Source organism: Alosa pseudoharengus, unplaced genomic scaffold (assembly GCF_046254945.1).
Source record: "Alosa pseudoharengus isolate Yale_2024_CS ecotype anadromous, Long Island Sound unplaced genomic scaffold, YU_APseudo_1.1 YU_APseudo_1.1_scf_23, whole genome shotgun sequence".
NCBI lineage: Eukaryota > Metazoa > Chordata > Actinopteri > Clupeiformes > Clupeidae > Alosa > Alosa pseudoharengus.
In genome coordinates this window covers 32172439-32199477 of record NW_027468685.1, presented here as the reverse complement: position 1 = coordinate 32199477, position 27039 = coordinate 32172439, and the positions used below count along the sequence as shown (strand labels likewise).

Below are 27039 nucleotides of genomic sequence, written 5' to 3'. Positions count from 1 at the left end.
AAATAAAACTTATCTACCACTTTATCATAGCAGAATATGTCCCACACATGGAGGATTACTAGACTTTGCTACCTCAAGTGGTACCGATACTGTAGGTGACTCCTCTTGATCTGGGCCCAAGGATTAAGTGTTTGTTAATGCAGACTGCATGACAAGGTGCTTTATTTTATAAACCTGTGGCTATGGGTCTGCATGAAACAAGTCAATTTCATTTTAATAAGTGTTTTTTGCTCATGTCTGTGTAAATAATAATAAATAATGATTTCACAAATCCAAACATTCACGATTTCGTGCAAGGGCTGTTACAGACAACTTGGTAAACTACTATTAAATCTGGTTAGCATCATTAGCAAGCTGCGCAAATTTGTTAAAAACTGTTGCATTCAAGTTGACTCTGCTAAGTCCTTATAACAACGTAGTCAATTGTGGAGACCAAACTCTTCAATTAAGTTATGCACAAGCATGTAAGAAGCCGCTAAGCTAATGTTAGAATACGGTTGGGTTGTTGAGGTTAGCACACTCTAACGTTACAGCTGCCTCAACACTCAACTCGACATGCAGGGCAAGTACTGTATAACTATAGGCTTCTATTCATTTTATTCAGACATTGTATGTTTATTCAATCCCGATGTAAATGGAAAAATCTTTTCCAAGACTGAGGCCCTGTTTAGGCGACAACGAAAACGATGCAACCGGTGATGTTTTTCTGCGTTTGACCCTGTCATTTAGACGCAGAGGTTTTATCTCCCTGCAAACGGAGTTTTTAAGTCAAGTCAAGTCAAGTCAAGTTTATTTTAGGGATGTCCGATATTGGCTTTTTTGCCGATATCCGATATGCCGATATTGTCCAACTCTCAAATTTCGATTCCGATATCAGCCGATACCGATGTCGATATGTGGGTTATTTTTCCTCAAAACTAATTTAGGTAACATCACATATCTCCTGTTGTGGAATTAACACAACATGCTTAATGTTATTGTGATGCCCCACTGGATGCATTCTTGAATGCAACAAGGCTTTCCAAATGTTAACATTGTCTGTGCAAAATAAGAAAAATACTTCAACTTAATTTAGGGAAAAAGTGCCATGTTTATTTTTTTTTTTTAAATTGTCTCAAACAACAGTTTGGATTACACTCTCCCTGAGATAATCTTGACAAGGCCCACAACAAATAGGGCAAATTTGACTTCTTCACAAATGATAAAACATTGTACCTGAACTATGTGCAACATAGCAGAATGTAAAGCCAACTAAAATAACAGGCTATCCTTTTTCTGTGTTAAATGAGCCTGCATTTGTAGGATGCTTCATGAACGGTTTCTTTAACTAAAACTCAATCACCTTAATTGAATGACAAATATGAGTCAATTACAATGTGGCAACTATACTGCACAATTTTGAAAACATTTGTTTGAGCTACAAAAAATACTTCAGGCTTGAGGTGAAGTACAAAAAATGAAACATTTAAGGTGTACAAATCTAAGCATCCTGTGTCCCTAGCCCATTACTTGGGCTAATGCAATCATTTAAATTATAAACTGGGCTCAATCAGCACTGCTCTACATGAGCAACAACAAAGAGATGCAACATTAAGGTAGTGTGCAATAAGAACAAGGAAGGCACAAAGTTTCAGTCCAGACCTTCCAGAGTAGTAAACAAAATCCTCCTTTAGTATTAGTCCAATGAACGGGGCTAAAAGACTGACTGGCCTTCATAACGGGCCATACCCACAATCAGGCTTAGAATTTCACCATTTTAGGGGCAAGGCCACTTGGCCTTCAGTTGGGCATATTTGGTGGGGGGCACAAAGGCCACATGTCAGGGCACCAAGGCCAAAGTTAACTATACAGTAGTAGGCTATAAACATGATCAAAGTTGTATTCACTGCAGTAGACCTGCATCACTGTATGAAACATTACAAAAACATAAAACATGACATATTACATATAACTGTAAATCATCTGATCATCTAATATTTTCAGATATCTAGGCTATATTTAACATTTATTTTATATTTGGCCTGTTATGAAATCATGTATTGAACAATTTAAGGACAGCTCAGCTTTAAGAAACTCAAATAGCCTAGATGCATGCTTAGCATTTTGTGATCATGAAGGCTACTTTCACAAACTCTTATAGTCAGCTGTCCTCTGATTTACCGATATCTAGGCGACATTTGTAATATTTGTTTTGTATTTGGCCCGTTATGAAATAATGTGGAAAAATTTAAACACAGTGTAAAACTTAAATCCCAAATTTGGAGACATCCATGTATGTTGAAATTTACTGCAAATTCAAAACGGGATTAGTCTGGAACGGCTAACTGTACAGGGGACTGCTTTACACCTTTCTGTTCGGTAAGGTCTGCTGTTTATTCTGATATATGGTTTGTCATATGTTAAACGAAGGGTTCTGAAGTATTCCACCGAGATGAATGGGTAGGGAGATGGACGCAAAACCTTCGGTAGAATTTATGATTAAATTGAATGATATTATTTACTTTTCTCGCGAACCGTTCACCACAGCAATTAGCGGCTAACATAAAAGCTGAGAAAAAGCTCTTTCATGTGATACTTGTGATGTCTGTGTGATGAGTAGGCTACTTCGCGAGTAGTTCAACTGAGAAGAATGGGTTAATTTGGACGCACTTTCTTTCTTGCGCTGTCACTTTCTCCACTGCGTAATTTGGCCATAGGCTAAATATATATCGCTATTAGTAGGACGCAAAGCAGAATATTTAAAGAAGGGGGCACCAAGGCCACCGTGGCCTGTAAACCTCTGATTTTCAAAGGGGCGTCACGGCCAATGCAAGGGGCTACGACGGCCACGAGCAAGTTTGCTACTGCAGCCATCCACGCTTGTTTGTATGCTTCAAGACGCAGATTGATGAGGTCATCATCTGTGCGCCGGTAAACGCTTCAGGAGCGCATAGGCACTATTTGGGTGTAACGCAAGCATTATTTTATCGGTTTTAAGGCAAAAAAAATCTGATAACGATATTAACAGATATTACATTTTTATGCTAATATCGGGCCGATAATATCGGTGGGCCGATATTATCGGACATCTCTAGTTTATTTATATAGCGCATTTCATACACAGAGGTCATTCAATGTGCTTTACATAAACAAAACCAAACAATAATAACAAATAAAAGCATAGAAAGGCAATATAGTCAAAGAATAGTTAAAAGATAAAGATCATAATAAAAAGAACATAAAACACAAGGTAAAATCATTTAAAATTTTTACGTTGTCGTTTGTCCACTAGATGGCGCATCGTTGCAGTGAGACGTAATTTTGTTGGAAGTTAAAAGTTAAAGTGGGTTGGAAAAACAATGGACGATTCCTACAAGGATTGTAGTTTACCGCAGAGAACATCTAATAAGGATAGGACGATGTTGATGTACATGAAATGTAATTCACATTTCTTCTTGAAGCCGAAATAAATCTGAGGATGTTTATCGGACATGCTTGGTTTTTACTGCAGGTACGTTAATCTTATAATATCAATAAGGACCTAGGTAATGTTACCGTTAGCGTTGGTTGAGTGATGGAGGCCAATTTGATTGATTGCATTTGTAGAAAACTATAAATGCGGTTATACCAAGCAAATTGATAGCAGCACTGTAATTGTATCTTTCGACTGTCATTTGTTGCACGTGCTACAAAAATCATTCTGTGCAATGGAAGATTTACCAACGTTACACCGGTCTGATACAGTTTTGCCTATACATGCGTGAGACTGAGACGCCTGTTTATTTTAAGTGCGTGCAGGGTGTGAGAGGGGAATCGATGTGCTTTGATTCCAGCTTGGTAGTTGTAGTCTGTGAAATTAAAAAGCACGTGTGTGTGAAGTATCCAAACAATGACACCTTCATTTCATTATGGCTGCTTTAGCAACACACCTTAAGCTACTGTGTAGTGGGTCCCATTTAGAAGTGGCTACTTCATTCGCGCTTTCCTTGACTCATGGAGCTGCGTGAATTTTATTACAACTTTTCGCCACGATATGGCAGTTTAAGTCCGCTTGATACTGTAAGGCGTAAGCCATTGGTTTCCAAAGGAGATTTTATTTGTGTCGCCAGCATAGCCTATTGACAATTTATGTTGTAAATAGGCCTACCTTATAAGCCTAACTGTAGCCTAGGGAACATGAATGAGCCTATATTTGCACGAACAATAACGGACAACAGCTCTTCAACTTTGGCCTGTTAAAATGTGTATGAACAGTCTAGCGACGCATTTCATCACCGCTATGCGGTACATCTAGTTTATTTTTGGAATTGTCGATGGGTTAAGACATCTTGCAAAAGGGGGGCCATGGCCAGAACTTTGTGGTATTTGGGGGGTCATGTCATGGGAAAGTTTGGGAAACCCTGGCCTAGACTATGATAAGCTTGGTTAGGCTACTTTGTTAAAAATATTTTCAGGCTTCAGCCTGTGCTGCTGACAGCTGAAGAAGCAAGAGACAAAAAGAGATAAAGCTTTTAGAGCTTAAAGCAATGGTTCGGAGTGAATTTCACCCTAGGGTCATTTGCACGATGACCGCAAGCCAAACACACCCCCAGAAGCTTTTTTTCCCCTTGGTCGAACATTGGTCGAGGAGTAAACTATTTACTCCTCGACCAAATTACTAACTAAATAAACCAGGAGTTTATTTAATTAACACTTCTAATGGCTTCTACTCTCTGCTGCTTCCGCTCCTGCTGTTACTTCCGTGATTTGGGAAAAGCCCAAAATAAAGATATGTGCTGCTATTTACTTGGCTATTTTTGCTGCCAATGATTCTATACACCAATTGTGCGTAACATCAGCATTACTGCAACCACTACCAGAATAAACCTGCTTGCCATTACAGTGGGCAGCTGAGGAGAAACACCAGGTTCTCCAATCTCCGGCCTTCAGTGGCACCTGCAGGTGTGCATACAGTGGGCATCGATTTCAAATGACCACTTCAGTCGCGCATTACGAGGCGTGAAGTTGCGTGAAGCTTTAGTACCACTTTCAGCCACTGCGCGTCACTCTGCCACTGTACATCGCTCTGCCTGCCGCCCCTTCTGAAAAATAAGGAGGCTACCATTAAACATAATTGTTGCCGAGAGTCATCCCAGCCTACGAACTCAATAACAAAATAAATCATGCATAATTGAACATTACCTCGATTTAGGCTACTTGGGTATGGCTTAAGGCTTGACTACACGGTGGTAACAAAAATCGAAATTGAAATTTGCTGTCTACATTATTGTCAGTGTTGGGGGTAACGCAACTACGCAAATCAAAACAGTGTCTTGTGTGATAATTGAGCCAGTAGAGAAATAACTGTTCAGAATTAATCTGTAGCCTTGGGTAGGCTTCTGCAGAAAACAATTTTGTTGCCGATTTAATACTATCTGGCGACGTTTTTAACAGGCTACGCAATAGAGGCTTAGACAACTATGACCCACGTTTTGGTTTCGTAAATTAATTTGCCCTACTTCTTGACTGCAATGTAGTCAATTGACTGCTTGACATGTCATTTTTATTTTTCTGTACAATAAACAAATACATCTGCTTTATGCCGCAGAATTACATTCATATTTGGCTGACTTCTGCAGACGCGCAAAAAAACACTGCCAGGCCATCCTTAAAAATATTTAGAACCAACCCAAATATTTATTTTTTTCCTCTTTTAGTCCGACCGACTTGCCGGTTGTAAACTTGCGTTAAGACCGACCGATTTTTTTTTACTCTAAACAACCAATACAAATAAAATACTATTTATTTTAGTAGGCCTAAGTATTGTGAATATAAATTGCCTACATACAAACGTATTGCATTTCGTTAGATGTCCGAGTCACGCATAATGTTTGAAAACCACTGGCTCGTAATCACAATAATTTAACACACGACAGTTGGATACTTCATCATGTTCCCATGCCTACATTTTGCTGAGTAGCATAGAGATCGTTAAAACAATAAAGTATGGCTCTCCGTTTGGGACATCGAAATACATTTTAATAGGGTAGACTACCGTCGGAGATGCTGACTTGCAAAGGCCTCGGGATAACACGTTATCTCCACTATCATCAGTCAATGCCCCCTTGATCAAAGTGGGGAATGAAAGAAAAAGTTTGAGAACCACTGGCTTAACAAGTTACCTGCAGTCCAGAACACACAGAATATTGCAACAGAAAGTTGCCTTTATAATCAACTACTATTTGTTCCAACAGCATTCAAACAAAGCCTTTATAAAAGTGGAAAAAAAAAATATTCCATAAGAAGTAAAATAAAATACTTTTACTGTAGTAACTGTATCCCAAGCTTCAGCTCCCCACATCTGTGACAGGCAGATGTGACACCGCTAAATTCTCAGCTTGTTTATACCCCACACTGAACGCGTAAGACCGCTAGGCCCATCACTGTGGGGTGCGGTAGCCTACTCTCTGGGATTTAAGTCAAGCAATATAACCATACAAATGTTTCAAAATGAGTAATTTCGGCTTTGTCTGAACTGGCCATTGTAGGCTACGTAAAATAAAGAAGTAGGCCTATCCCCTATCCAATGATATCGGCAAATGTTTGTTTTCCAAAGTAAGAATTTCACTTCACCATGCACCTTCGACAATGAATAGCTCATTACACTTATGGTACTGTTGAACGTAGGCCTAACTGGTATCATTACAAACATTATTCTGTGTCCTAAAAACTGGCATTTTATGGCATTGTGTCGTCATGTAAGGTCGTTGCAAAATCTAGAGAAATTTGTGAGGTGGTCAGCGGGGGACAATTGAGACACACATTGGATTGTGTTATTACTTGAACATTCCACACTATCCACAGCTGTGGTATCGGGGGCAGGAGGATTACTGTTAGCGCAGGCTTTATATAAACTTCTTCAACAGAAGGCCTGCCTCGAATGCAGGCTTGCCCAAAATAAATGCCTGTGGTTTGCGCAGCCTAGTAAGTAGGTGAAATAACAGACCCGCCACAATGTGCGGTATGATGATTTTTTACGAGCAAGATGTTTTTGGTGCCCTACACGCACTGCATGTTCTTAAATAACAATGATCATCAGTAGCCTAATATTCGACCATTATTTTGTGTAAATGGGCTATGCATTGGGTTAGACACAGGGCCATATTCACAAAGCCTTTTATCTTACCACTACGAGTAGGCTACTCCTAAATAGCAATAAAAGATTTTAGCTAGGAGTTTCTCTTATTAAGTTATTCACAAAGCCTTTCAGACCTAGCCTACTCTTACTAAGGGAAAATGACAACTCCTGAACAGATTCTGGAGCTGAGCGCTCTAGAATCTTTGACTAAGAGTGAGTGAGTCTTCGTTGCTATGGATGACGTTATTACTCATGCACGAGCTTGACTGAAGTGACCACCTTGATTGGCTGATGATTGTAACGCGGGAATGATTCCAAACACCTCCCTTAGGATGAGTGGCAGGTGACAGGTCTGAGAATGCGTGTGTAGCACTCGGCTCAGAAAATATTGTTTAATTATCTAAACTAGTTTTATAGAGTGTCTGGACCAGTTCTATCAGAAGATTTCTATGTTAGACTGCTGGAGGTAGAAGGTTGCAATGCAATGACTCAGAACACGTGGATGGTATACTAGTACGTTTCTGTATTGTATTTAAATATAAAAGGTAAATTGTATTAAATAGGCAGTGCAAATAGTACAAATATTACATCAATAACAAATATAAATAACAAAATAAATAAATCACAAAATGTGCAAAACCATTAAATAGTAATATACAAATATCATCAATTCATAAATCTTACCGTAGTAAAACAGGTCTATCTTATTTTGGGTGCACCCTCTAAGCTACTGTAAGTTTGTTACATAAAAAATAAATAGTACATGGGATAATCACTATAATATAATGTATCAATTGCAAGTTATCAGTATCCAATGTATCAATTAATCTGTTCTGTTCTTTGTTTTCCAAATTATCATGAAGATTAATGCATTACATATCATTGTACATTCAATAAATTATCTGTCTGGTGTGGGGAGGTAAAAGGGAAAGTCAATGTCAGTCTAGAGTCAGTCGAAGTCATGGGTGGTCCTACCGCCAGGGAGGCAATGGGGGTTCAAAGGTTCAGAGGTTGGGTTTGGCTCGCCATCATATCCAACAAAATGTTTCCATCCACAGTAAAAAACCTGACCGAATTCCAAACTTCCACCGTTAAACGTTGTTCTTGTCATCAACGCTATGATTGTTCCTCGGTTTCTTTTCTGTATTCAAGTATAATTAGTTTGTCTTCGTTCGTGATGTTACAGTTGGAAGTTCATTCTATTCTGTTGATATTCTGTTGTTCTTCTATTTTTCCAATCAGTTATGAGCTGTAAAAGCAGTTAGCGGTCTTCATCTAGTAACGTCTGATAAATTTGTTTATTGTTGTCAACGTTACCGGGGAGCTGCATGCTGATTGGTTTAGCTGCCTCTACAACTTATCCCATTGTTGTCTGGGCTACACCCTCCCCTCTTGAACTCATGCACGTCCCACTGCATGAATGACCGGGCTGAGTGAGAATCACAGGGGCTGGGGTACCGGGAATTGAGTCAAGACAAGTCTAATCTCAGTCAAGACATCTGTATAGGCTACAGTTAACCCATGAAAAAGGGCTTGGACTATAGAGATTAAGGGTTTTCCCATGTGAGTGTACTGCAATCTGTTGGGCTCTTTTCTTTGTCTCTGTGACCGTCTTGGAAGGTTCTCCTGTATGTCTGAGGTCTCTGGACAAAGTCTAGATCCTGACTCCATGGGTCCATAACTGGGCTCTGGATAAATGGACAATGAACTGGAGTTGTCCAAAAGCTGACGGGGAGCTGCAGAGGGACAGTCGTCTACAGGTTGTACTACATCCGCTACTTCCAGCGGGTAGGTCCCAGGCAAGCTGTTGGGAGCAGGGAGGGAGTCGGAGGGGGCCCTTACTGTAGAGCTTGAGGGGTGATTCACAGACTCAGCACTCAAGGCGGAGGGGACTGCATCTTCAGGAGGCTGAACCGGGGTGTACTCCATATAATCCTCGAGCTGATGAGGGACAGGGACAGTGCCAAACGTATCCTCAGAAAGCAGGGCTGGAGAAGACTCTAGACAGACCTCGGGCCGGTGAGGCACAGGTTCAGTATCGAGTTTGTGACCTACAGATGCGCCGGGGGTTTGAATACCATCTGTCCCAGATGTTGGATTGTCGTAGCGGGATGTAAATTGAGTAGAACTGTGACAAAGATTGATTGTGCGCTACACAAGGACGGAAGATGATGAATAACTGAATAAAAAGGCCTAGCCTAAATGAATCAAGAGTAAGGCAAAACAAATAGCCTAGTAGCCTAATGAAACACTGTAGCAGTGTGCGTGCTATCAGGAGCTACGAGCAAAAAGAGCATTTGCCCTGTGTGTGTGTGTGTATTCACTCCAAGCTGGCCCACCACAACTTCCCAACCTATCACTGCACTGTAGCCCACATTCTCTAAAATAAGCACATTTATTTGTTCACAACTAGTAACGTTACAACAACTACAACACCACACTGGATCTAGCTAGACGGTGCTGCATGTACACGACCCCTTTTAGGGGAAAGGGAGCTGTTTGGATAATGGAAACCTATGCTGCATAGAAGTGGGGAGCGAAAAGGGGTTATACTTGCTAAATCTTGAAACAAACGTGAATAAAAGGCACGAAATAAGGTTGGTGTAAGAGTTATCTGTGTGTTTATGGGATTAATGTGACCATTATGTTCCTATTTTTTGCTCTTTCCAGTTTAGCCTACTAACAAGAGTATCACGAATGTAGGCACAGTCAAACTGCCCGTGGCTGACTATAACTAAGTTCGGCAAGCTTAACTAAACATAAGTCACACATTCATTCTATCACTTGTAATATGAACATAGCCTTTTTCCTACAACTAGGTGAGATAATTGGCTATGCCTGTTATACTGAAGTTCCACAGTTAGCTAGCTAGCAAGCTAACCGTTTTACATGGGATATGGTAAGTGTAGCTAGTACGTGCTGAATGGGTTGTAATGTAGCCTACATCGTTTCGACATGAGTAAGTTACATACACATAATTCTTTATAACTGTCGTGTTAGTAAAATTATTGAATGGCCTGTAAATTAATAACTAGATGTAACGTCAAGGTGTGATTAGGCTATCTGTCTTTCCCATTAGAATCAATGATATGTTAACTTGTTTTCCGCTAAAATGGGGCGTGATGCAGATTAAATGTAACCTTTCTTTATGATGATGCGCCTTTAGTAGGCTACGTAAAGGCATGCTGCACACACTTGTTTGGGCTTACGAGCCGGCCAAAGAGTAGATTCGTACAATAAACACCAACACAGTTCTGAACTCCCGGTCAGCTGTTGGACACCGATGCCAGTGCGATGCACTCTGCTTTTGACATTCATTATGACCGCCACGCAGCGAAGCGGCGGTCATATAGGTTTAGTCAGATTTTTGTTTTTTTCCTTCTTTTTTTTTTTTTCTTTTTCGCATGCCCAAATTTCCGTCAATGATTCCCGGGACACTGAAAGACCGGGGTACACGAAACTTGGTGGGCATGTAACCCCACATGGATAGCATGGAACCATCGTTTTTCGTTTTGATCTGTAGCCCCCCCGCTGGACTGGACACCCCGAAAGGAGGGTAGGGCAGACACAGTTTTCTGTGAATATCTCGAGAACCATAGGGTTTAGGAGGACCATTTTTTTCCGTATGTTAACCCATTTCATGTGCACACATGTGCACAAACAGATACACACACACACACACACATACATTCACAGTAATCATACGTATGACACACTCACACAGTAGACATGTACGCTTGCATGCACAGGCACATACGCAGGCACACACACAAGCACGCACACACACACACACACACACACACACACACATAGCATAAACATGTACATGCACACATGCACACAATTCAAGAATTTCTCAGAATTATGAACAGGCAAGATGGAGGTGGGGTTGTAGAAAATGAATTTTACATGTGAAATCTATGAACTAATCATGTTTTGGTACTTGTTGTCTAGCAGATATCAGTGAGAATTGAGTGTGGATAATGCAATTTAGTGAGACAGTTAGAATCATATAGGCCTTTCAGCGTGATTTATTTTTGTGGAAAAAATGTGCTGGACTGGGCGGCGGTCATATTTTGTACCGCTCTGCGGTACATCTAGTTTACTGTACATTAGATTCCATTCTTTTCAATACAACTCTGCACACCAGCATCGCACTTTGCAGCCGTGTAAATCACGATTCAGTTATATTTGGTCGACGCCGCTCCATAAAATCCATTGTTCATCCAGTGTTTGCGTGTTAAAAACTTCGGCGCTGATGTGTGTGGCAAGTGACAGTGCACCATAGACTGTAGGCCTATAAAATGGCAGTGCACTCATGTCGAAAAGTTCCTTACTTTCAACTGAACTCAAAGATAATGAATATAGTATTTTATGTTTGTTATGCCCTTTATTAGCTATATTTCTGAAGAATATATTGTGTTGCCTCAGGTCTGCTGCACATCTTTTGAAATTTGATTTGAAATAATCAAATAGACCTACGTCTTAAAGTTAAGTTAATGAAGTAACTTGCTTTGCTTTCATTTGAATCCTAATCAAGATACACAATAATTGCTTTATATTGTTAACATGGACTCCTGGAAAGTTCAGAAATGCAAAATAATAGAATTTTAATCATGCGATAAAATATGTGATTAATTGTGATTAACTATAGGAATTCAGCGATTAATCATGATTAAACATTTTAATCGTTTGACAGCACTAGTTTAAACTTAAGTCATACAAGGGTAAACTAAAACTAAAGGTGAATTGAGCCTTTTTAGCACTGGATAAAGTTGACAAAATTAAGAGGCTTTTGCTACTATGTAGGCTACTTTATAGCTGAGCATCGGAAGATGAGCTGAGTTCTGATCATAACAAAGTTTAGCTATAACCTAAGAAGAGGTAGTTTTCTTTGGAAATAGGGTTTCGGCTCAGATCAGGAAAAACAATTGGTAGGCTAGTTTGGGGCAATTTGGCTGATGTGTGTAGTTACTGATGTCATGCGCATACCAGATAAAACTTGGTAATGTAAAAAGTATAGCATCAACTTAATGCACGCACAACTTTTGTTTGAGCAGGGGAGAAAGAATAACAATGCACGGACAAATTGTAGCCAAGGCTACTTGCTGCTTTCTTTTACTATCTATGGTTGCTGGTTATCAGCACATGATAAGCTGATTTAAGCTAATTCACTAACTCAAGACTTTAAGGCCATCATGGATATAAAACGTTTTTTGAACACAACGAAAGGTTGAAGGGAACAAAGCAAAGCTTGGAGTTATTTCAGATGGGCAACAAGGTAGGCAAAATTGTGGTGCTTGTCAAAACCTTAGCGCAGCTTGAATAATGCTGGAATAAAGGCTGATGTTAAAGCGCACACAATGTTTAAAGCCATACACAAAGGTAAATTGGAACAAATCTAAAGGTAACTTTAGCCTTTATAGGGCTGTATAAAGTTGTCCAAATTAATAGGTCATAATTAGGCATTGTTGTTGTAAAGATATTGCATGTATATGTTGTACTATATAGGCTACTTTACTTTTGGGGGTGTCTGTAGATGTGCATAGCATTCATTCCTGCAGGTGCCCCTGTGACCATGCATGTGCCCTTAAAATAGCATCTGAATTTGCGCCACTGACTTTAGACCAGGATTTTCCTGGTCTGTGGCAGAATTGTTTTCTGAAACGGCAAAATATCAACAGGGAACGTTTGCGCCGGAACACGCCTCCTCTTTTCGCTGAACCGCCCCCGTGGGCACAATTGCATTCCCTAATTTACCGACGTGTGCCAGTGAAGGAAAAATTCCAATATGCGCTGAATGCATAATAGGAAAGACAAAAGTGCCAGTATACAAAGTCAATTGCGCCTGCCTGAGTGCACGATAGGGCCCTATCCCTACAGTGCACAATGATAATAGAAACCTCCTGCTTTGTGGATGCTTCTCTTCTACAGGGAATCAGACACATGATTAAGGGAAAATGGCAGAAAATAAATAGACTTACTACATAATATTACATGCATGTCATAGTTTGCTGTTTATAATTTGAATCTGAATAATTTGAGGCTTAAGCAAAGGCTTGTCTTTCAACAGGATAATTGCACCGTGTATGTCCCTCACCTTTGAGATCCATAGCAATGAGACGGGGGGTGTAGGTGACCTGTCCCCCATGGGTGACCCCCTCTCTGAACATAACATCACTTTGCAGCTCGCCTGGTGATCCATCCAAGTCATAACAGAGAGAGGCATCCTGCCGTAAAGTATTAAACACAAAGCAGACAAATAGTAAGAAAAGCTGTTAGAATTGAAAATCCCCTCAAACCCTTGTTCACTACTTTTATGTCGGAATACTGATGCAACAGCTGAGATGGACAGCAAAAAGGAGATGTAGAATTAGGAAAGATGCCAAAAATTGAATTCCTTCCCTCACTGCTGTATAAAGCACAGATATTAAGAAAATACTGTATATTAGATTTAATTTTTTAGCCTTTGTTGCCTTGCCATTGAATGATTATAGCACCCTAATGTTCTTCAAAATTAGCAAGCCTAATGGGTTGTCACCGCTAAAATCAAATTATGCTAGGTGCTTCTACATCAACTGCTAACCGAGTAAAGGAAAACAAAAGTTTAGCGATCAGGAACTGTCAGGAATTTTGCGAACACAGGAGCATGACGCCTAGAGTGGCCATGAGACACGAGGGAACATGGATGTGTTCTCCATTTGAGGAATGTTATAATTGATTGCACGTGAACAGACAGCTACAGACACGGAGCGCATAGTAGGCTAGGCCTACTTTCACTTTCTAGAGTGCCAATTCATTACATGAAAGATGCTTTATACCAAAACAGCGATCAAATATTACCAAATTTATTATGACATGTGTTGTCACAAACACTACTCCTATTAGAAAATCAAAACAGAAATCATGTAAGTGAGGACTATGTTAAGTGTTGTTCTCATTGACATCTGTAATAAGGAAAATCCTTAACATCGGGACTTTGTTCTTAATCAATTTCAGTTTGTAAAATGTATGCCTCCCCCCTAACTGTATTAATCCCCCCCTAAACTGTGTTAATCCCCCCTATGTGAAGCACTGAAGGAGGAAATTCACAGCATGCATCTCTACCACTGCAGGACATATATTTAACTTAAATTTAAAGCACGCATATTAACTAATTTAACACATATTGGTCCCTCACCAGCCGACCACTGTCGTCATCAGGGAAGATTGCTTTGCTTTATCACTGTGGCGTGTTGCCTTTCTTTTTAATTATGTCTTTTACATACTCGCCATTCCCGACCTGTCGTGCGACAATGTGATGTCACGGGAGCGCCGTAACCATTTATACTCGCGCGTGGTGGTCGCGACACTAGTTGCAATATTCTCCTTTGAGGTGTTGCTGTTGTGAAAAGGCTATTGCTACCTACTTTACGCCGTAGAAGAAGCAATGAAGCCGCTCTACTTGCCATGATGAATCAGTGAATCTGTGATCGGTGGCGGAGCCGTGAGCGCGCACTTATCCAGGATCGGTTTCACCTGGCTTGATGAATCCGTGTCTGCTCATCCTGGCTCTGTCTTTGTGCAACCAATTAAGCCTGGACGCAAACTAGTCCCTCAAAATGTTATGCGATCATTGAAATGCAAGGATAGAATAATGTTAGAAATAAAACTACACTGTAAAAAATAGAGATGTGCTCTATCCAGTTTATATGGTTTTCTGAATCATTACCATGAACAAATGTAATGACTATACAATAATAAAGAAAAGCATGTTAAACCAACAGTTTGACTCACAAGTGTAACTAAACATGCATTTGTTTGTAAACTGAACGTGGAATTTGTAGTAACCAAGCTGTGGCGCCAAATCATTCACACACACAGGGTTTCCCATAGAGATATGAAGGGGTGCTGACAACGCACAACGGCATATTTTCAGCATAGCTACCAGAGCCTGTCTGAGCATACTCACTTGTGACGTTTGAACTTGGAAATGTAAGTTACTTCGATTTTTGATATTGTTTTTTAGTTATCAGGTGATGTTGAATAGCTTGTTAGGTTTCATGAAACACACCTCTACTGAAATGTTTTGTTTGTGTTAGAAACTGATTTTGCTAAGTCAGTTAACGTTAGTGTTAGCATCCATATTAACGTTAGTGCTAGCATCCTTCATTATCCATACAACATTAACGTTATATCCGTTATCCATACAACATGCCATTTCACGCCTTTAATGGCCTATAGATAGGTTGCACTATCCATTGGAATTGACACCATTTTTCGTTGGTGAGTTTGCCTTACACAGGCATCATGCATGCACTTAGCACGTGAACAGATCACCAGCTCTGTCCATTGAAGTGGAGTTGTTGGTCATAGCACATAAGAGACCCTAATCAAAATAAACTGCACATTCATCCTATTATTTTTTGTTTGTTTGTTAGTTTTTGTATATTAGAATCTGACTGTTATGGTGCATAACAGTGTAAGATCATTGATTATGATTCTCCTCATGGCAGTTTTCTCTGTTCAATTCCAAACAATGCCCTCTGCTAAACTATGCAAAGATAGTAGTGAAGGCAACATGTTTAGCCCTCTTTGCAGACAAGTAGGCAACAACATGGAACATTCTTAACATATTGGGTTGTCATTGTGTGAAAGTGTATTTTATTTGAGTGCTATGGACATAGTGATGATTATTAGTCAGTTATTTCTCTGTTGTTAAAGTGATAGCCTACTGGTGACAATATAATATCAAGTGGTGTTGGGTAGTGACGTTTGTGTGGTATCTAGGTTAGCTAAAAAATTTTTTTTAAATACAAGCATCAGCCTAATTAATGCAAATAGACTATTCTCTCTTGTGGTGTCTTAAGATATATATTTATAAAATGTCATGTTTTTATGTTTAGTGAGGATTGAATCCATGCGTTGCAAGTTCTGCAGTTTTTCTGCTGACCAAGACGGCCTTGTTAGACATCATCAGCTTTGCCACAAGAGACGTCACCAGTGGCCATGTGTATACTCTGACTGTGTGTGTGTCTTCAGAACACAGGGAGCTTTGAAGTCACATCTATCGAGAAATCATCGCAAAAGTGCACCTATTGCTCAAGAGTCTTTTACATTTAGATGTGAATGTTGCGATTTTCAACAAATATGTTCTCAGATAGATTTTTTGAAACATTTAGGAAATCACCTGAAAATTCAAGAAACGATTCAGTGTCCGTTTTTAGGTTGTGAGTTTAAAACAAACACATACTCCACTTTCAGCTCACATAAAAGTAGGAAGCATAAACAATATACAGTAAAAGATTTTAGAACAGTCATTCAACCTGTTAGTGCTGAAGCTGGCATCGCTGATGAAAGTATAGCTTCAACTTCACTTCAAGATTCCAGTTTTGAGTTTGAGGAAGACAGAGTAGATCATCTGGATTTTGAACAAGTTGAACACAAAGTGGCAAGTCTTTTCCTGTCTATGCAGACGGATCTACATGTCACACGTAGTGCAATACAAAAAATCGTTGAGGAAATCCGTGATCTATTCATATGCTCTAAATTTCTTGCTTTCCGGTCAGTTGCAGAAGTTCTGAAAAAGAACAACATTTCAACAGAAAATAATCTAGTTGAGGATATTATTGATTCTGTATTTACATCCAGTCCATTAGTGACTGGAACGTCTGTAAAAGGCTGTCTGTCTACTGACTACAGAAGGACTGGTTATTTTTAAAAAAAACTTTAAATTGATCGAGCCAGTGGAGTATCTGTATAGGCAAGGTAGTACAAACTCTTTTGTCTATGTGCCATTGCCATTAATGCTTCAAAACCTGTTGAGATGTCCTGATTTTTTAGGTGCATTATTTTTCAGACATGAACACTTAGCTGGTGTTTATAGATCTTTCCAGGATGGCCAGTAGTTCAGGCAGAGAAGAGATAGTACTGATGAAGGTGTAGAAATCAGTTTGGCCCTGTACATTGATGAGTTCGAGGTCGCCAATCCTTTGGGAACTTCGCGGAATATCCACAAAATAGTTGCAGTGTATTGGGTCATCCTTAATTTACCAGCAACATTTAGGGCCGGTCTGACATCCATTCAGTTGGGAGCATTAGGAAATAGTCGTGATGTGAAAGAATTCGGTTATGAGAGATTTTTAGAGCCACTTATTAAGGATCTAAAGGTTATTGAGGATAATGGAATCCATGTTGAAGCTTTAAGGAGGTCTGTTGGAGTGAAAATATTCTGTGTCTGTGCAGATAATCTTGGAGCACACAGTCTAGCCGGGTTCCAAGAAAGTTTCATTGTAGACAAATTTTGTCGTTTCTGTTTGATTAGTCACAGTGAAATAGGGACTCCCAGACCAAGAGATTTCCTTTTGAGAACCGTTGATCAGCACAATACGTTTGTGGATGAGCTCAAACAAAACCCAACTCTGAAGAGTGTAAATGGGGTGAAACGTGAGTGTGTTCTAAGTCAGCACCTGACTTCATTCCATCCTGTGACAGGATTCCCCCCAGATATATTGCACTACTTTTTTGAAGGGGTTATTCCAGTGGAATTGGCATTGTGCCTTTCAGATTTGATATCTAAAGGATTTTTCACACTGGACAAACTCAATTACTTCATCAGGTCGTTTCCATACAAGCACTCGGATAAAGTCAACAAACCTAAGGTTGTTAGGAAAGCAGCCATTAAAAACGGTTCCATTGGGGGAAATGGCCACGATAATTGGGCATTGCTGAGACTGCTTCCCCTCATGGTGGGTGGTTGTGTTGCTGAGAATGATCCATCATGGGAGATATTGATGGATCTCAAAGAGATTGTCCAAATTGTGGTATCTGACAAATTTACAGAGGAAACATTATCCTACCTCTCATTCAAACTGAAGGATCACCACTTACTTCTCAGAGACACATTTCCTAATTTTTCCTTCAAACCAAAACATCATTTTATTTTGCATTATCCGCACCTTATCCGCTGTTTTGGTCCGTTAGTGGATCTATGGACCATGCGGTTTGAGTCCAAACACAGTGTGTTCAAAAGAATTGCACATGATTTGCATAATACAAAGAATCTGGAGCTCTCTTTAGGTACAAAGCATCAGCAATTTATGGCCTACTACTTAGATAGACAAAGTCTCTTTCAGTCTAACCTGTACATTGAGAAAATTAGCACTGTTCAGATTGGGTCTTTGAACAGTTCACAGAAATCTGCTGTGTCAAGAAAATATCCCTACAATAACACGGTCTGTCTCACTAGCAAAGTGCAGCTCTATGGAACAGAATATGCTGAAGGCATGGTTGTCTCAGCAGGGCAGTGCTATGGCCAACCAGAGTTTTTCATGATTGTGAGCATTATAGTCAATTCTGACAAGGTATCATTCTTGTCAAAAAAACTCACAGCATGGTATTTTGAACATTATAGGTCTTTTCAAGTTCAGTACAGTGACTATAGTGAAGTGGTTATTGTTGAAATTGACAATCTGAATCATTACTATCCCTTGGCAGTCTATTCCGTCGGAGGAAAGCTCTGGGTGACCCCTAGGACATACTTATGTTAAGAGAAAATGGTAAGTGATATTTACATTGCTCGCATGTTAAGTAGATATCATGATCATTTTCTTCACTAACCTGAGCAACTCTTTTACTTAGGCACTACTACTTCGTGTTATTCTATCTGCTAATGAGGCACGACGTGTCAGACTTAACGAAGAGCCACAGTCTGTAGATGCACTGGTTGACTTCTTAAGAGAAAAACTACAGCTCCAAGGAGACTTTTTGTTGCAATTTGAGGACACTGACTTTGATAATGCGTTGTGTGATTTAGCAGATATAGCTGAACTACCAAAGGATTGTGCAATCTTGCACATAAAGTGGAAACGTGTGCCTGTACAACTTAATGATTGTGACATTCTGTCCCTTGGATCTTTATCGTCTCTGGACATGGCAAGTTCAGATTCTCGGGGGGGGCCTTCATCTGACTTTTCACCTGTCTTTTCTCCTGGTCCTTCAACTAGCCCTTCTATCAACCCTTCACCTAGCCAGTCACCCTCAACTTCTGGAAACCTGTGCAGTGCTTCAGTGTGGCCTTCCCCATTTCCTATTCCTCCTCTGTCTCATGACATTGAACTGAGGTTGAAAAAGGGCAATGAGGAATATGCAAAAACCAAAAAAGGCTTAGGTGATGTGCCCAGGGACATGTCAACTGACATTCTAAACAAAATTACTCAAGCAAGTTTTAGTATTAAGGCTTACCCTGAGTCTCATGAGGTTGAATCCATTGCTGTTGCATTGATTACCAAGTACCCTTGCCTGAAGGAGGATGATGGAAATGGTTATGACGGATGGCTTGTCTCCATCAGGAACAAGTTCAACAATTACAGAGCAAAGCTGCGGGATGCTGGTTGCACTGAGGTTCTTCTGAATAGCAAACGTAGGGCAGATGGAGAGACAACCCAGTTTGTCTTGAAGAGGCCTAAACGTGGCGAAATCAACCATTGTCCAGATCATCCTAATGACCAAGATGAAGCCTCACTGGAGGAACAGAGACAGCTTCTAGTGGAAGCGTCCAAGAAGGCAAGATTGGATGAGTCTCTCATCAAAGCGAAAATGGATTTGACGTTCTCACTGAGGCGAAAGGAGGTTGTCGTCCAACAGCCCATGGTGGCAGAGTTGAAAGACAGATGGCCAGCTTTGTTCTTTAAAGACCAGGTAGGAGTGGCTGTAAATGCTTTTAAAAATTATAATGGCTATAGACACATTTTTACAGGTCTGTATTATAAATTCTCCCAATTGACTTACTATTCCTCTGTACATATTTGTTTTTTCTTGATTTAACAGATTGTTGAGGAGTTTTTCCGTATTACAAACAAAGACTTACTTGGAACATTCAGAGCTGCAGTAGAAAAATATGTGCCCCTACTGCTGAATATGTATCGCGCCCTAAAAACAGAGTTTGGCAAGGACCTAAAGGAGATACTGAGAAAGCTTGATGATGAGGTGTGTGCACAGTACACTACAGTACCAAACAATACTTTTGCCCAGTGTGATGAAATTGGACCTGTTGAATTACAATTAGTCTTGCTATTATTAGAGCTATCTTTCTATTGTTTTCTTTGAGACCACAAACATCGTCAGACACCGCAAGGAAGCAGCCATGAAAGGACTTCCTGTGTTCCTACATGAAGATCCCAATCAACTTTTCAAGCAATGTCTTGTAAGTATTAATGGTCATTAATAGAACTTAGATTTTTACAAGCATAGAGATACTGTAATTGAAGTAATTTGTAATTGAAGTCAAACATTTGATGATGGAAAACTAGAAAACTGGAATGTTTATATCTGTTTTGCCCTTGGACTCCTTCAGAGAGGTAAGGGAAGTTAATTGTCTGCCTTATTTGATGATGGAGGTATGATTGCTGTGGGCTCTGCAGGGTGTTCATCACACAGCCCAGGGGAGCACTTGTGCTGAAGGATAGTGGATGTCACATTACCTACTCTGGCTACCTGTGATCGGTTGGTTAGGAAGCTGGTTATCCACTTGTATAGTGAGGTGTTGAATCCCAGAGCCTTGTTCTTTGTGACTTGAGTGAGGAGCCAATGTCCTTCATTGCCCTGTTATCATTGCATACTGTCCATAGGAAAAAGAATGGGAAAATGTGACACAACATGGAAACAAAAAATGGAGAAATAAAGCTGACCAAGTGGAGCACAGAAACGGAAGGTTCTATACCCAATTAAGTCAGCTTTACCTCCCTCTTCATAACTCGGTCTAGGTTATGCCAAATTTTCTCATTCTTTTTCCTATGGACAGCACCAGATAAGCAGAACAACGGGACTATGGAGTCAGTATATACACCGGAATGGTCCTTCGAGAACAAAGATAAAATGACAGACAACTTTGTATTTGACATGACAACCCAATTTGAGATATAGAGGGAATGTCTAGCTCCCTACAAGACATGTAGTGTGTGTTTGTGTGATGTGAGTTTGAACTAAAAATCATATGTCCTCAAACAGGAAACTGATCCAGATGATGTGGCTGCCAAGGGGGTCACTGTGGGAATTCTGTATGTCCTTGAGGACTGTGTGGCTGAAGCCTCGTCCCCCAAGATCCAAAACATTGCACTCATCTTAGAGGAATCGATAGTAGTAGAGGACCTTCCGGATACTCCCACTGCCTTGGCTTACCTTCTCGGCCTCCTTTATTCACTCAATATTTCCTATCCTGAGGGCCTTAAGTACACCTTTGAAACACTTCAGAAGGTTTTCATGGACATTGGCCCAAAATGCTCTAACCGTGTGCGATCTCTAAAGAAAAAGCTTGGTGTCGTCTAAATGTTGCAAAAAGAAAAGTGAAATGAAGAAACAGGTTTTCACTTGGAGTCATCTCTGACCAGCAACGGGCAAACTGATGTGTTTTTGTGTGTTTATTACACCCATTTGTATTGTTGCAACAACTACATAGAGACTTACAACAGGGGTGATTGTTCTAGCAAAGTGTTACTGCAGATGTTTTTTCAACTTATACCTGAAAACTTGGCCATATTGTTGAATTCGAAATTTTGATCACTGACTTTAAACCACATTTCATGTGAAATTTAACACAGAACGTTTTCATGTTAATTCTCTTGATGCCCATAGTCAACTCTGACTAGTAGCTGGTAAGCAGCTTTGAATGACATTTCATGTGAAATTTAACACAGAACTTTTTATGTTAATTCTCTTGATGCCCATAGACATGTCTGACTAGCAGCTGGCAAACTAATGTTTTGTTAAGTGTTTATCACACCCATTTGCATTGTTGTCTTAGCAACAAATACATACTTACAACATGTGGAATTTAAATTTAATTATATTATTTACTTTTCTCGCGAACCGTTTACCACAGCAATTAGTGGCTAACGTCATTTAAAAGCTGAGAAAAAGCTCTTTCATGTGATGTGATACTTGTGATGTTTGTGATGAGTAGGCTACTTCGCGCGTATTTCAACTGAGAAGAATGGGTGAATTTGGACGCACTTCTTTTCTTGCCGTGCGCTGTCACTTTCTCCACTGCGTAAAAGACTAAATTAATTTGTGCTGTGAATGCTAAGATTATTTTGACAGGCCATAGGCTAAATAAAAATCGCCATTAGTCGGACGCAAAGGGGGCACCAAGGCCACCGTGGCCTGTAAACCTCTGATTTTCAAAGGGGTATCATGGCCAACGCAAGGGGTAAGACTGTTTTTAGTGGCAGGCTAACACATACTGATGACTTGCGCTAGCCTAGCAACTGCAAACCCTGCAACTAGAAGGACTGCATCAAACGTGTTGAAAACGGTCTCCACTGATAAATATCACACTTGCTATCTTGGAAATGAGGTTCATATGTCCAAAATCCTGAATCACCCCTTTAAGTATCCTACCATTAATAGAACTGATAACACATCAGTTATATCCATAGGTTATATCCAAGGGGGCAGGCGAATTCCCGGAAGTTGAACCACCCATGGAGCCGTGGTTATCAACTTTCTGCTAACCCCATAGAACGCCCATTCATTTCATAACATATATCAAGTGCCGACATTGTAGCTTATGTATTATCTACATGAACAATAGAAGGCAAGACAGGCTCAACTACCTCGTACGTAACGTTGGGTTCTCGTAAGAAGAATAGTTAGCATGTCCGGTTGTAGGGAAGCTAGCTTTTGACGTAATTTGACGCAATTATGCCTGCATCTTGGCACAGTAGGGAAACAACCGTATTGTTTGGATAAGAAGCTAAGTGGAAAGACGATTGGCTAAACATTTTTAGTTTTGTTTTACCATGATTGTGTTTGAAGATGATCATGTCTGGTAGTTTCAACATTAACACAACTTGATATCACTTGTGAGGATGATATTAATAATAATACATAAATAAATGTTTAACTTTGATGACTTTGTAAACAGAAATATGCTCAAAATATGACATTCTACTTGCTTGTAAACAGGTTAAATGGAATATTGACATAAACGGAATTTGGGCAATAAACGGATTCAAAACGGTTTATTCCCGGCATGACAAGGTGCTGACTGTTGTAATTCAATAGTTACGAAAACATTTCTTTAAAATTAACAAACATCATGTGTAATTAAAGGCACAAGTCGATCGGGACCAGAGAACAATTTCTCATTCATAATTTTTCCGAAGATAGGTCCCATAGAGAGCAAATCAGGATGTAGGCTATGAGAGCAAATCAGGATGTAGGCTATGAATCTGATTGAATTAAAGTATTGGCCATCCCCAAAATGCACCAGAATACAGGAAATCACATCAAACACATAAAAAAAATTCTGGGGGAGGAGCCCCAAACCCCCCCCCCCCCCCCACACATATGCGACAATTAGTGGGGGGCCCGTAATGCATCTTGGCCCAGGGGCCCAAAAGTTCATAATCCGCCCATGCTCGCGAACCCGTGAACGCATAGATATGGCAAGCATATCAGATGAAAGAGGAGACACAGGGCTATCCATTAATAGCAAGTATGTTGATCTTTCTGGCTTATGGAACCAGACGAAGTGACTACAAAATAATAACGTCATGTACAAAAACCAATGCTGCACACCCATTACTCTCGTTTGAATTACTTGCGGACCTGTGATCAGATAGATAGCCTATGCCACGCATGTCAGATGAAAGAGGAGACACGGAGCTATTCTTTGATACCAAGTACATCCTTCTGGGTTATAAAACAGAAGAAGTGACAGCAAAATAATAACTTCATATAGCTCGACTTACCTCACGTTTTTGTAGCATTTTTGTTTATAATCCAACGCTATTGTATGTTTCTCTATGGCAAAGAATGTTCATAATCCGGTTTTTAGATCCTACCAAATTCTTGCATGGCATCCAATTCAAGGCTCATATTGCATCCCAATTTTTTTGGCAAAGAAACACCTTTTTTGCCTTTACTTTGTTCATGGCAATGCAGTAAAAAGTTGTAGAGAAACATGAGTGCAGATACACTGTAGGCACACACAGGCTATAACACGTAAACTCGGGTCAAGTTAGGTCAGATCAGTTTTTGTCACAGACATGGAGCGCAGAAAGGTCATTAAATCACTAAATAAAAAATAGCATTTATTTCTGTAAGGCACACGCCACATATGTCTGTAAATTGCTCAGCCCCAGAGAATTCCTCCACCATGGCAATGATATTTCCAGATTCAGGACAGTCTGCCCTACACACACATGAAATGCATTAAGAGCTATGAGCTTGCTGTGGTGAGATACATATGAAAATATAAGAATTTTTATAATACGCTTTTTATATTTTAATTCTTTAAAAATCAAAATAAAATCAATGCTAGTACTAATACATGAAATGATGGCAGATCTGGATAACCTAGATTCTGCTGTAAAAAAAAACAATAGCCTATATAATATGTGTGTGTGGCACTTACAATGATCAGAATAAATCCTTATAAATAAAGGTAGTGAAAATGCCCTAAAAACAGCTTAGGGTTAAAATATGCATAGATTTAGTAGATCCATGCCAAAATACTTTAAAAACAATTATTTAATAAATATGTCAGGAAACCCGCCATCACCTGTCAATCACTGTCAAAACTCAAACGATGGAGTCGTGGTTGAAGTTTATGGATAGAGTCATGGTTCCAAAGTTTAATAAATTAGACACTGATGTCACAGCGCTCTGTTTTAAGTATTTTTTCTTAACTAAAAATGCTTTGCGCTGGTTAGGGGGTACTTGGCTGAAAAAATATTTCACAGGGGGTAGGCCCATAGACATAATATACATAGACGCCGCATCGACCGCTACTCCCTACTAGCGCTGACGAGATTTGGAGCCGCCATCTTGGACCGGTCATCCACTCCACTCAGTGTAATCTGTTTGGCCGGTGCGATGAGCTGTCAGCGCACTTAATTGATCATATCTCACTGAATACTGAACAGATTTTCACGCGGTTGTTTTTGCTGCAAAGGTCATACATGTAGCTATGATACAGGACACATGATTTAGCGTATTTTAATATTCATAGTGGGTTTAACAGTAATAGAATATTCTGATATATGGTATAAAGTGACCTGACGTCCGATATTAAAACTGGGAACATAATCCATGTTTGACAGCATAGACAAAACTAGTTTGATACAAGTTTAATGAGTTAAATATAGTTCACAGTTGACAGAAAAGCTCCATCAACAGCATTATTCACAGAAAGGTTCCATAAACATTTAAGTGAGATCAGTGCCATTCAGACATCTGAGGGGTATTCCAAGTAGGCCTATGTGGTTTAGTGACAAACTTGGGTAAATTGACAGAATAAGTTGTAAACCTCCCAGTAGAAAAGCTGTATGATACAGGAAACATGGTTGTGTGTATTTTAATATTCATAGTGGGCTTAATAGTAATAGAATATTCTGATATATGATATATTATAAAGTGATGACATCCAATATAAACACTGGGAACATAACTAATCCATGTTTGACAGCATAGACAGAAACTGGTTTGATGACAAGTTTTAATGAGTTAAATTGACAGAAAGAAATCCATTAACATTTTCAGTTCAGTGCCATCAAAAATAAAGTTTGATGAACAGACATTGGTGTGGCATAAGTAAAGGAAATGGAGTAACTAGGTTCAATATCAACAGCATTTGTTAGACAAGTTCCATAAATATTGTAAAGTGCAAGTTTGTAGGTTTGTTTCTGATCCTTAAAAAACAGACATTGGTTTGGCATAGTAAGTGTAACAGTTCATCAATTCAAGACAAAAAGGTGACTTGTCACTTGTACAGTGTCAATGGGTTCATCAACAGCATCTGTTATTTACAGTTCACAGAAAGGTTTCAGCCCCAATGAAGAGATTAAATAAAGAGGAATTAAGAAACATTTTAGAAACTGCTAAGATCAGCCCCGTTCATTGAAATCAGTAAAGAATCGGGGAGTGTCTTCACAGGCTCAGTGGGACAGAGGTTACGGTCATGCAGTTGGTTCTATGATTTCGACAACTGGTGCATGTAATTTTGTATGTTCCCACCTTGCTAAAATTGCTTGGGTACACTTTGGCTAAGAAAAAAAAGTGCTTCAGACAGCAGGTGGGCAAATAAGATAGCAGTACATAGTGAAACTGGGTAAACTCCATAAAAGAGGACTGAGTCAACCAGACGATGGGGAAATGGGACACAGAGTGGTGAATGCAGGTGATGAAGGTGGAGCTCATAAATCAAATATGAGGGGGTAGTGTAGCGGTTAAGGAGCTGGGCTAGCGTGCAGTAGCCTGAAAGTTGTCGGTTCAATTCCCGGCTTTCACCGTTGTGCCCTTGAGCAAGGCACTTAACCCCAAGTTGCTCCAGGGACAATGTGATCCCTTGTAATATAGCTGACATATGTAAGTCACTTTGGTCAAGAAGTGTCTGCTAAATGTAATGTAATGTAATGTAATGTAAATATTCAGTCACAGTTCATTCACAGTCTCCTTGAGCAAGGCAGTTGTTCTGGGGAGATATAAATAAATAAATGAATGAATAGGAATTTGAGAGGCATCTTATTCTTGTTAGGGTAAATGACATGTGAATAATACAGTGTTGGGCAAGCTACTTCGAAATTGTAGTGAGCTAAACTATCAGTTACTCTGCCATGAATAAAACACTACACAATACTACCACCCAGTCAAATGTATTAGTAACAAACACAGCAGTAGGCTAGTTCTCTACATAGGAAGCTACTTTAAATTGTGCCAATTACACATGACAAGAAAAGTGTAGCTTGTGTGGCTTGATAAGTTACTTGATAAATAAAGAAGTTAAGCTATTAGTTACTTTATTCAAGAAGTTACTTTATTCAGGAAATAGTGAAGCTAGGCTACCACCAACCAACACGCTTAGGTAGCAGCTAGCGATTGCCCAATAATAGGCTACAGTCTGTGCCACTTGTGCAAAATTCGCCGGCCAAATCTAGTATGATTTATTTCTACAATAGCCTTTT

General features: G+C 39.7%; 1 protein-coding gene across 1 annotated transcript in view; it reads right to left on the bottom strand.

Moving 5' to 3' along the window:
* Positions 1–27039, bottom strand: part of msto1 (misato mitochondrial distribution and morphology regulator 1) — an 88766-nt gene that overhangs the window by 53535 nt on the left and 8192 nt on the right. Inside the window, exon 2 of the mRNA XM_076302388.1 lies at positions 13197–13326. Coding sequence (XP_076158503.1) covers positions 13197–13326 — 130 coding nt within the window. The remainder of the gene's footprint in view (positions 1–13196; positions 13327–27039) is intronic.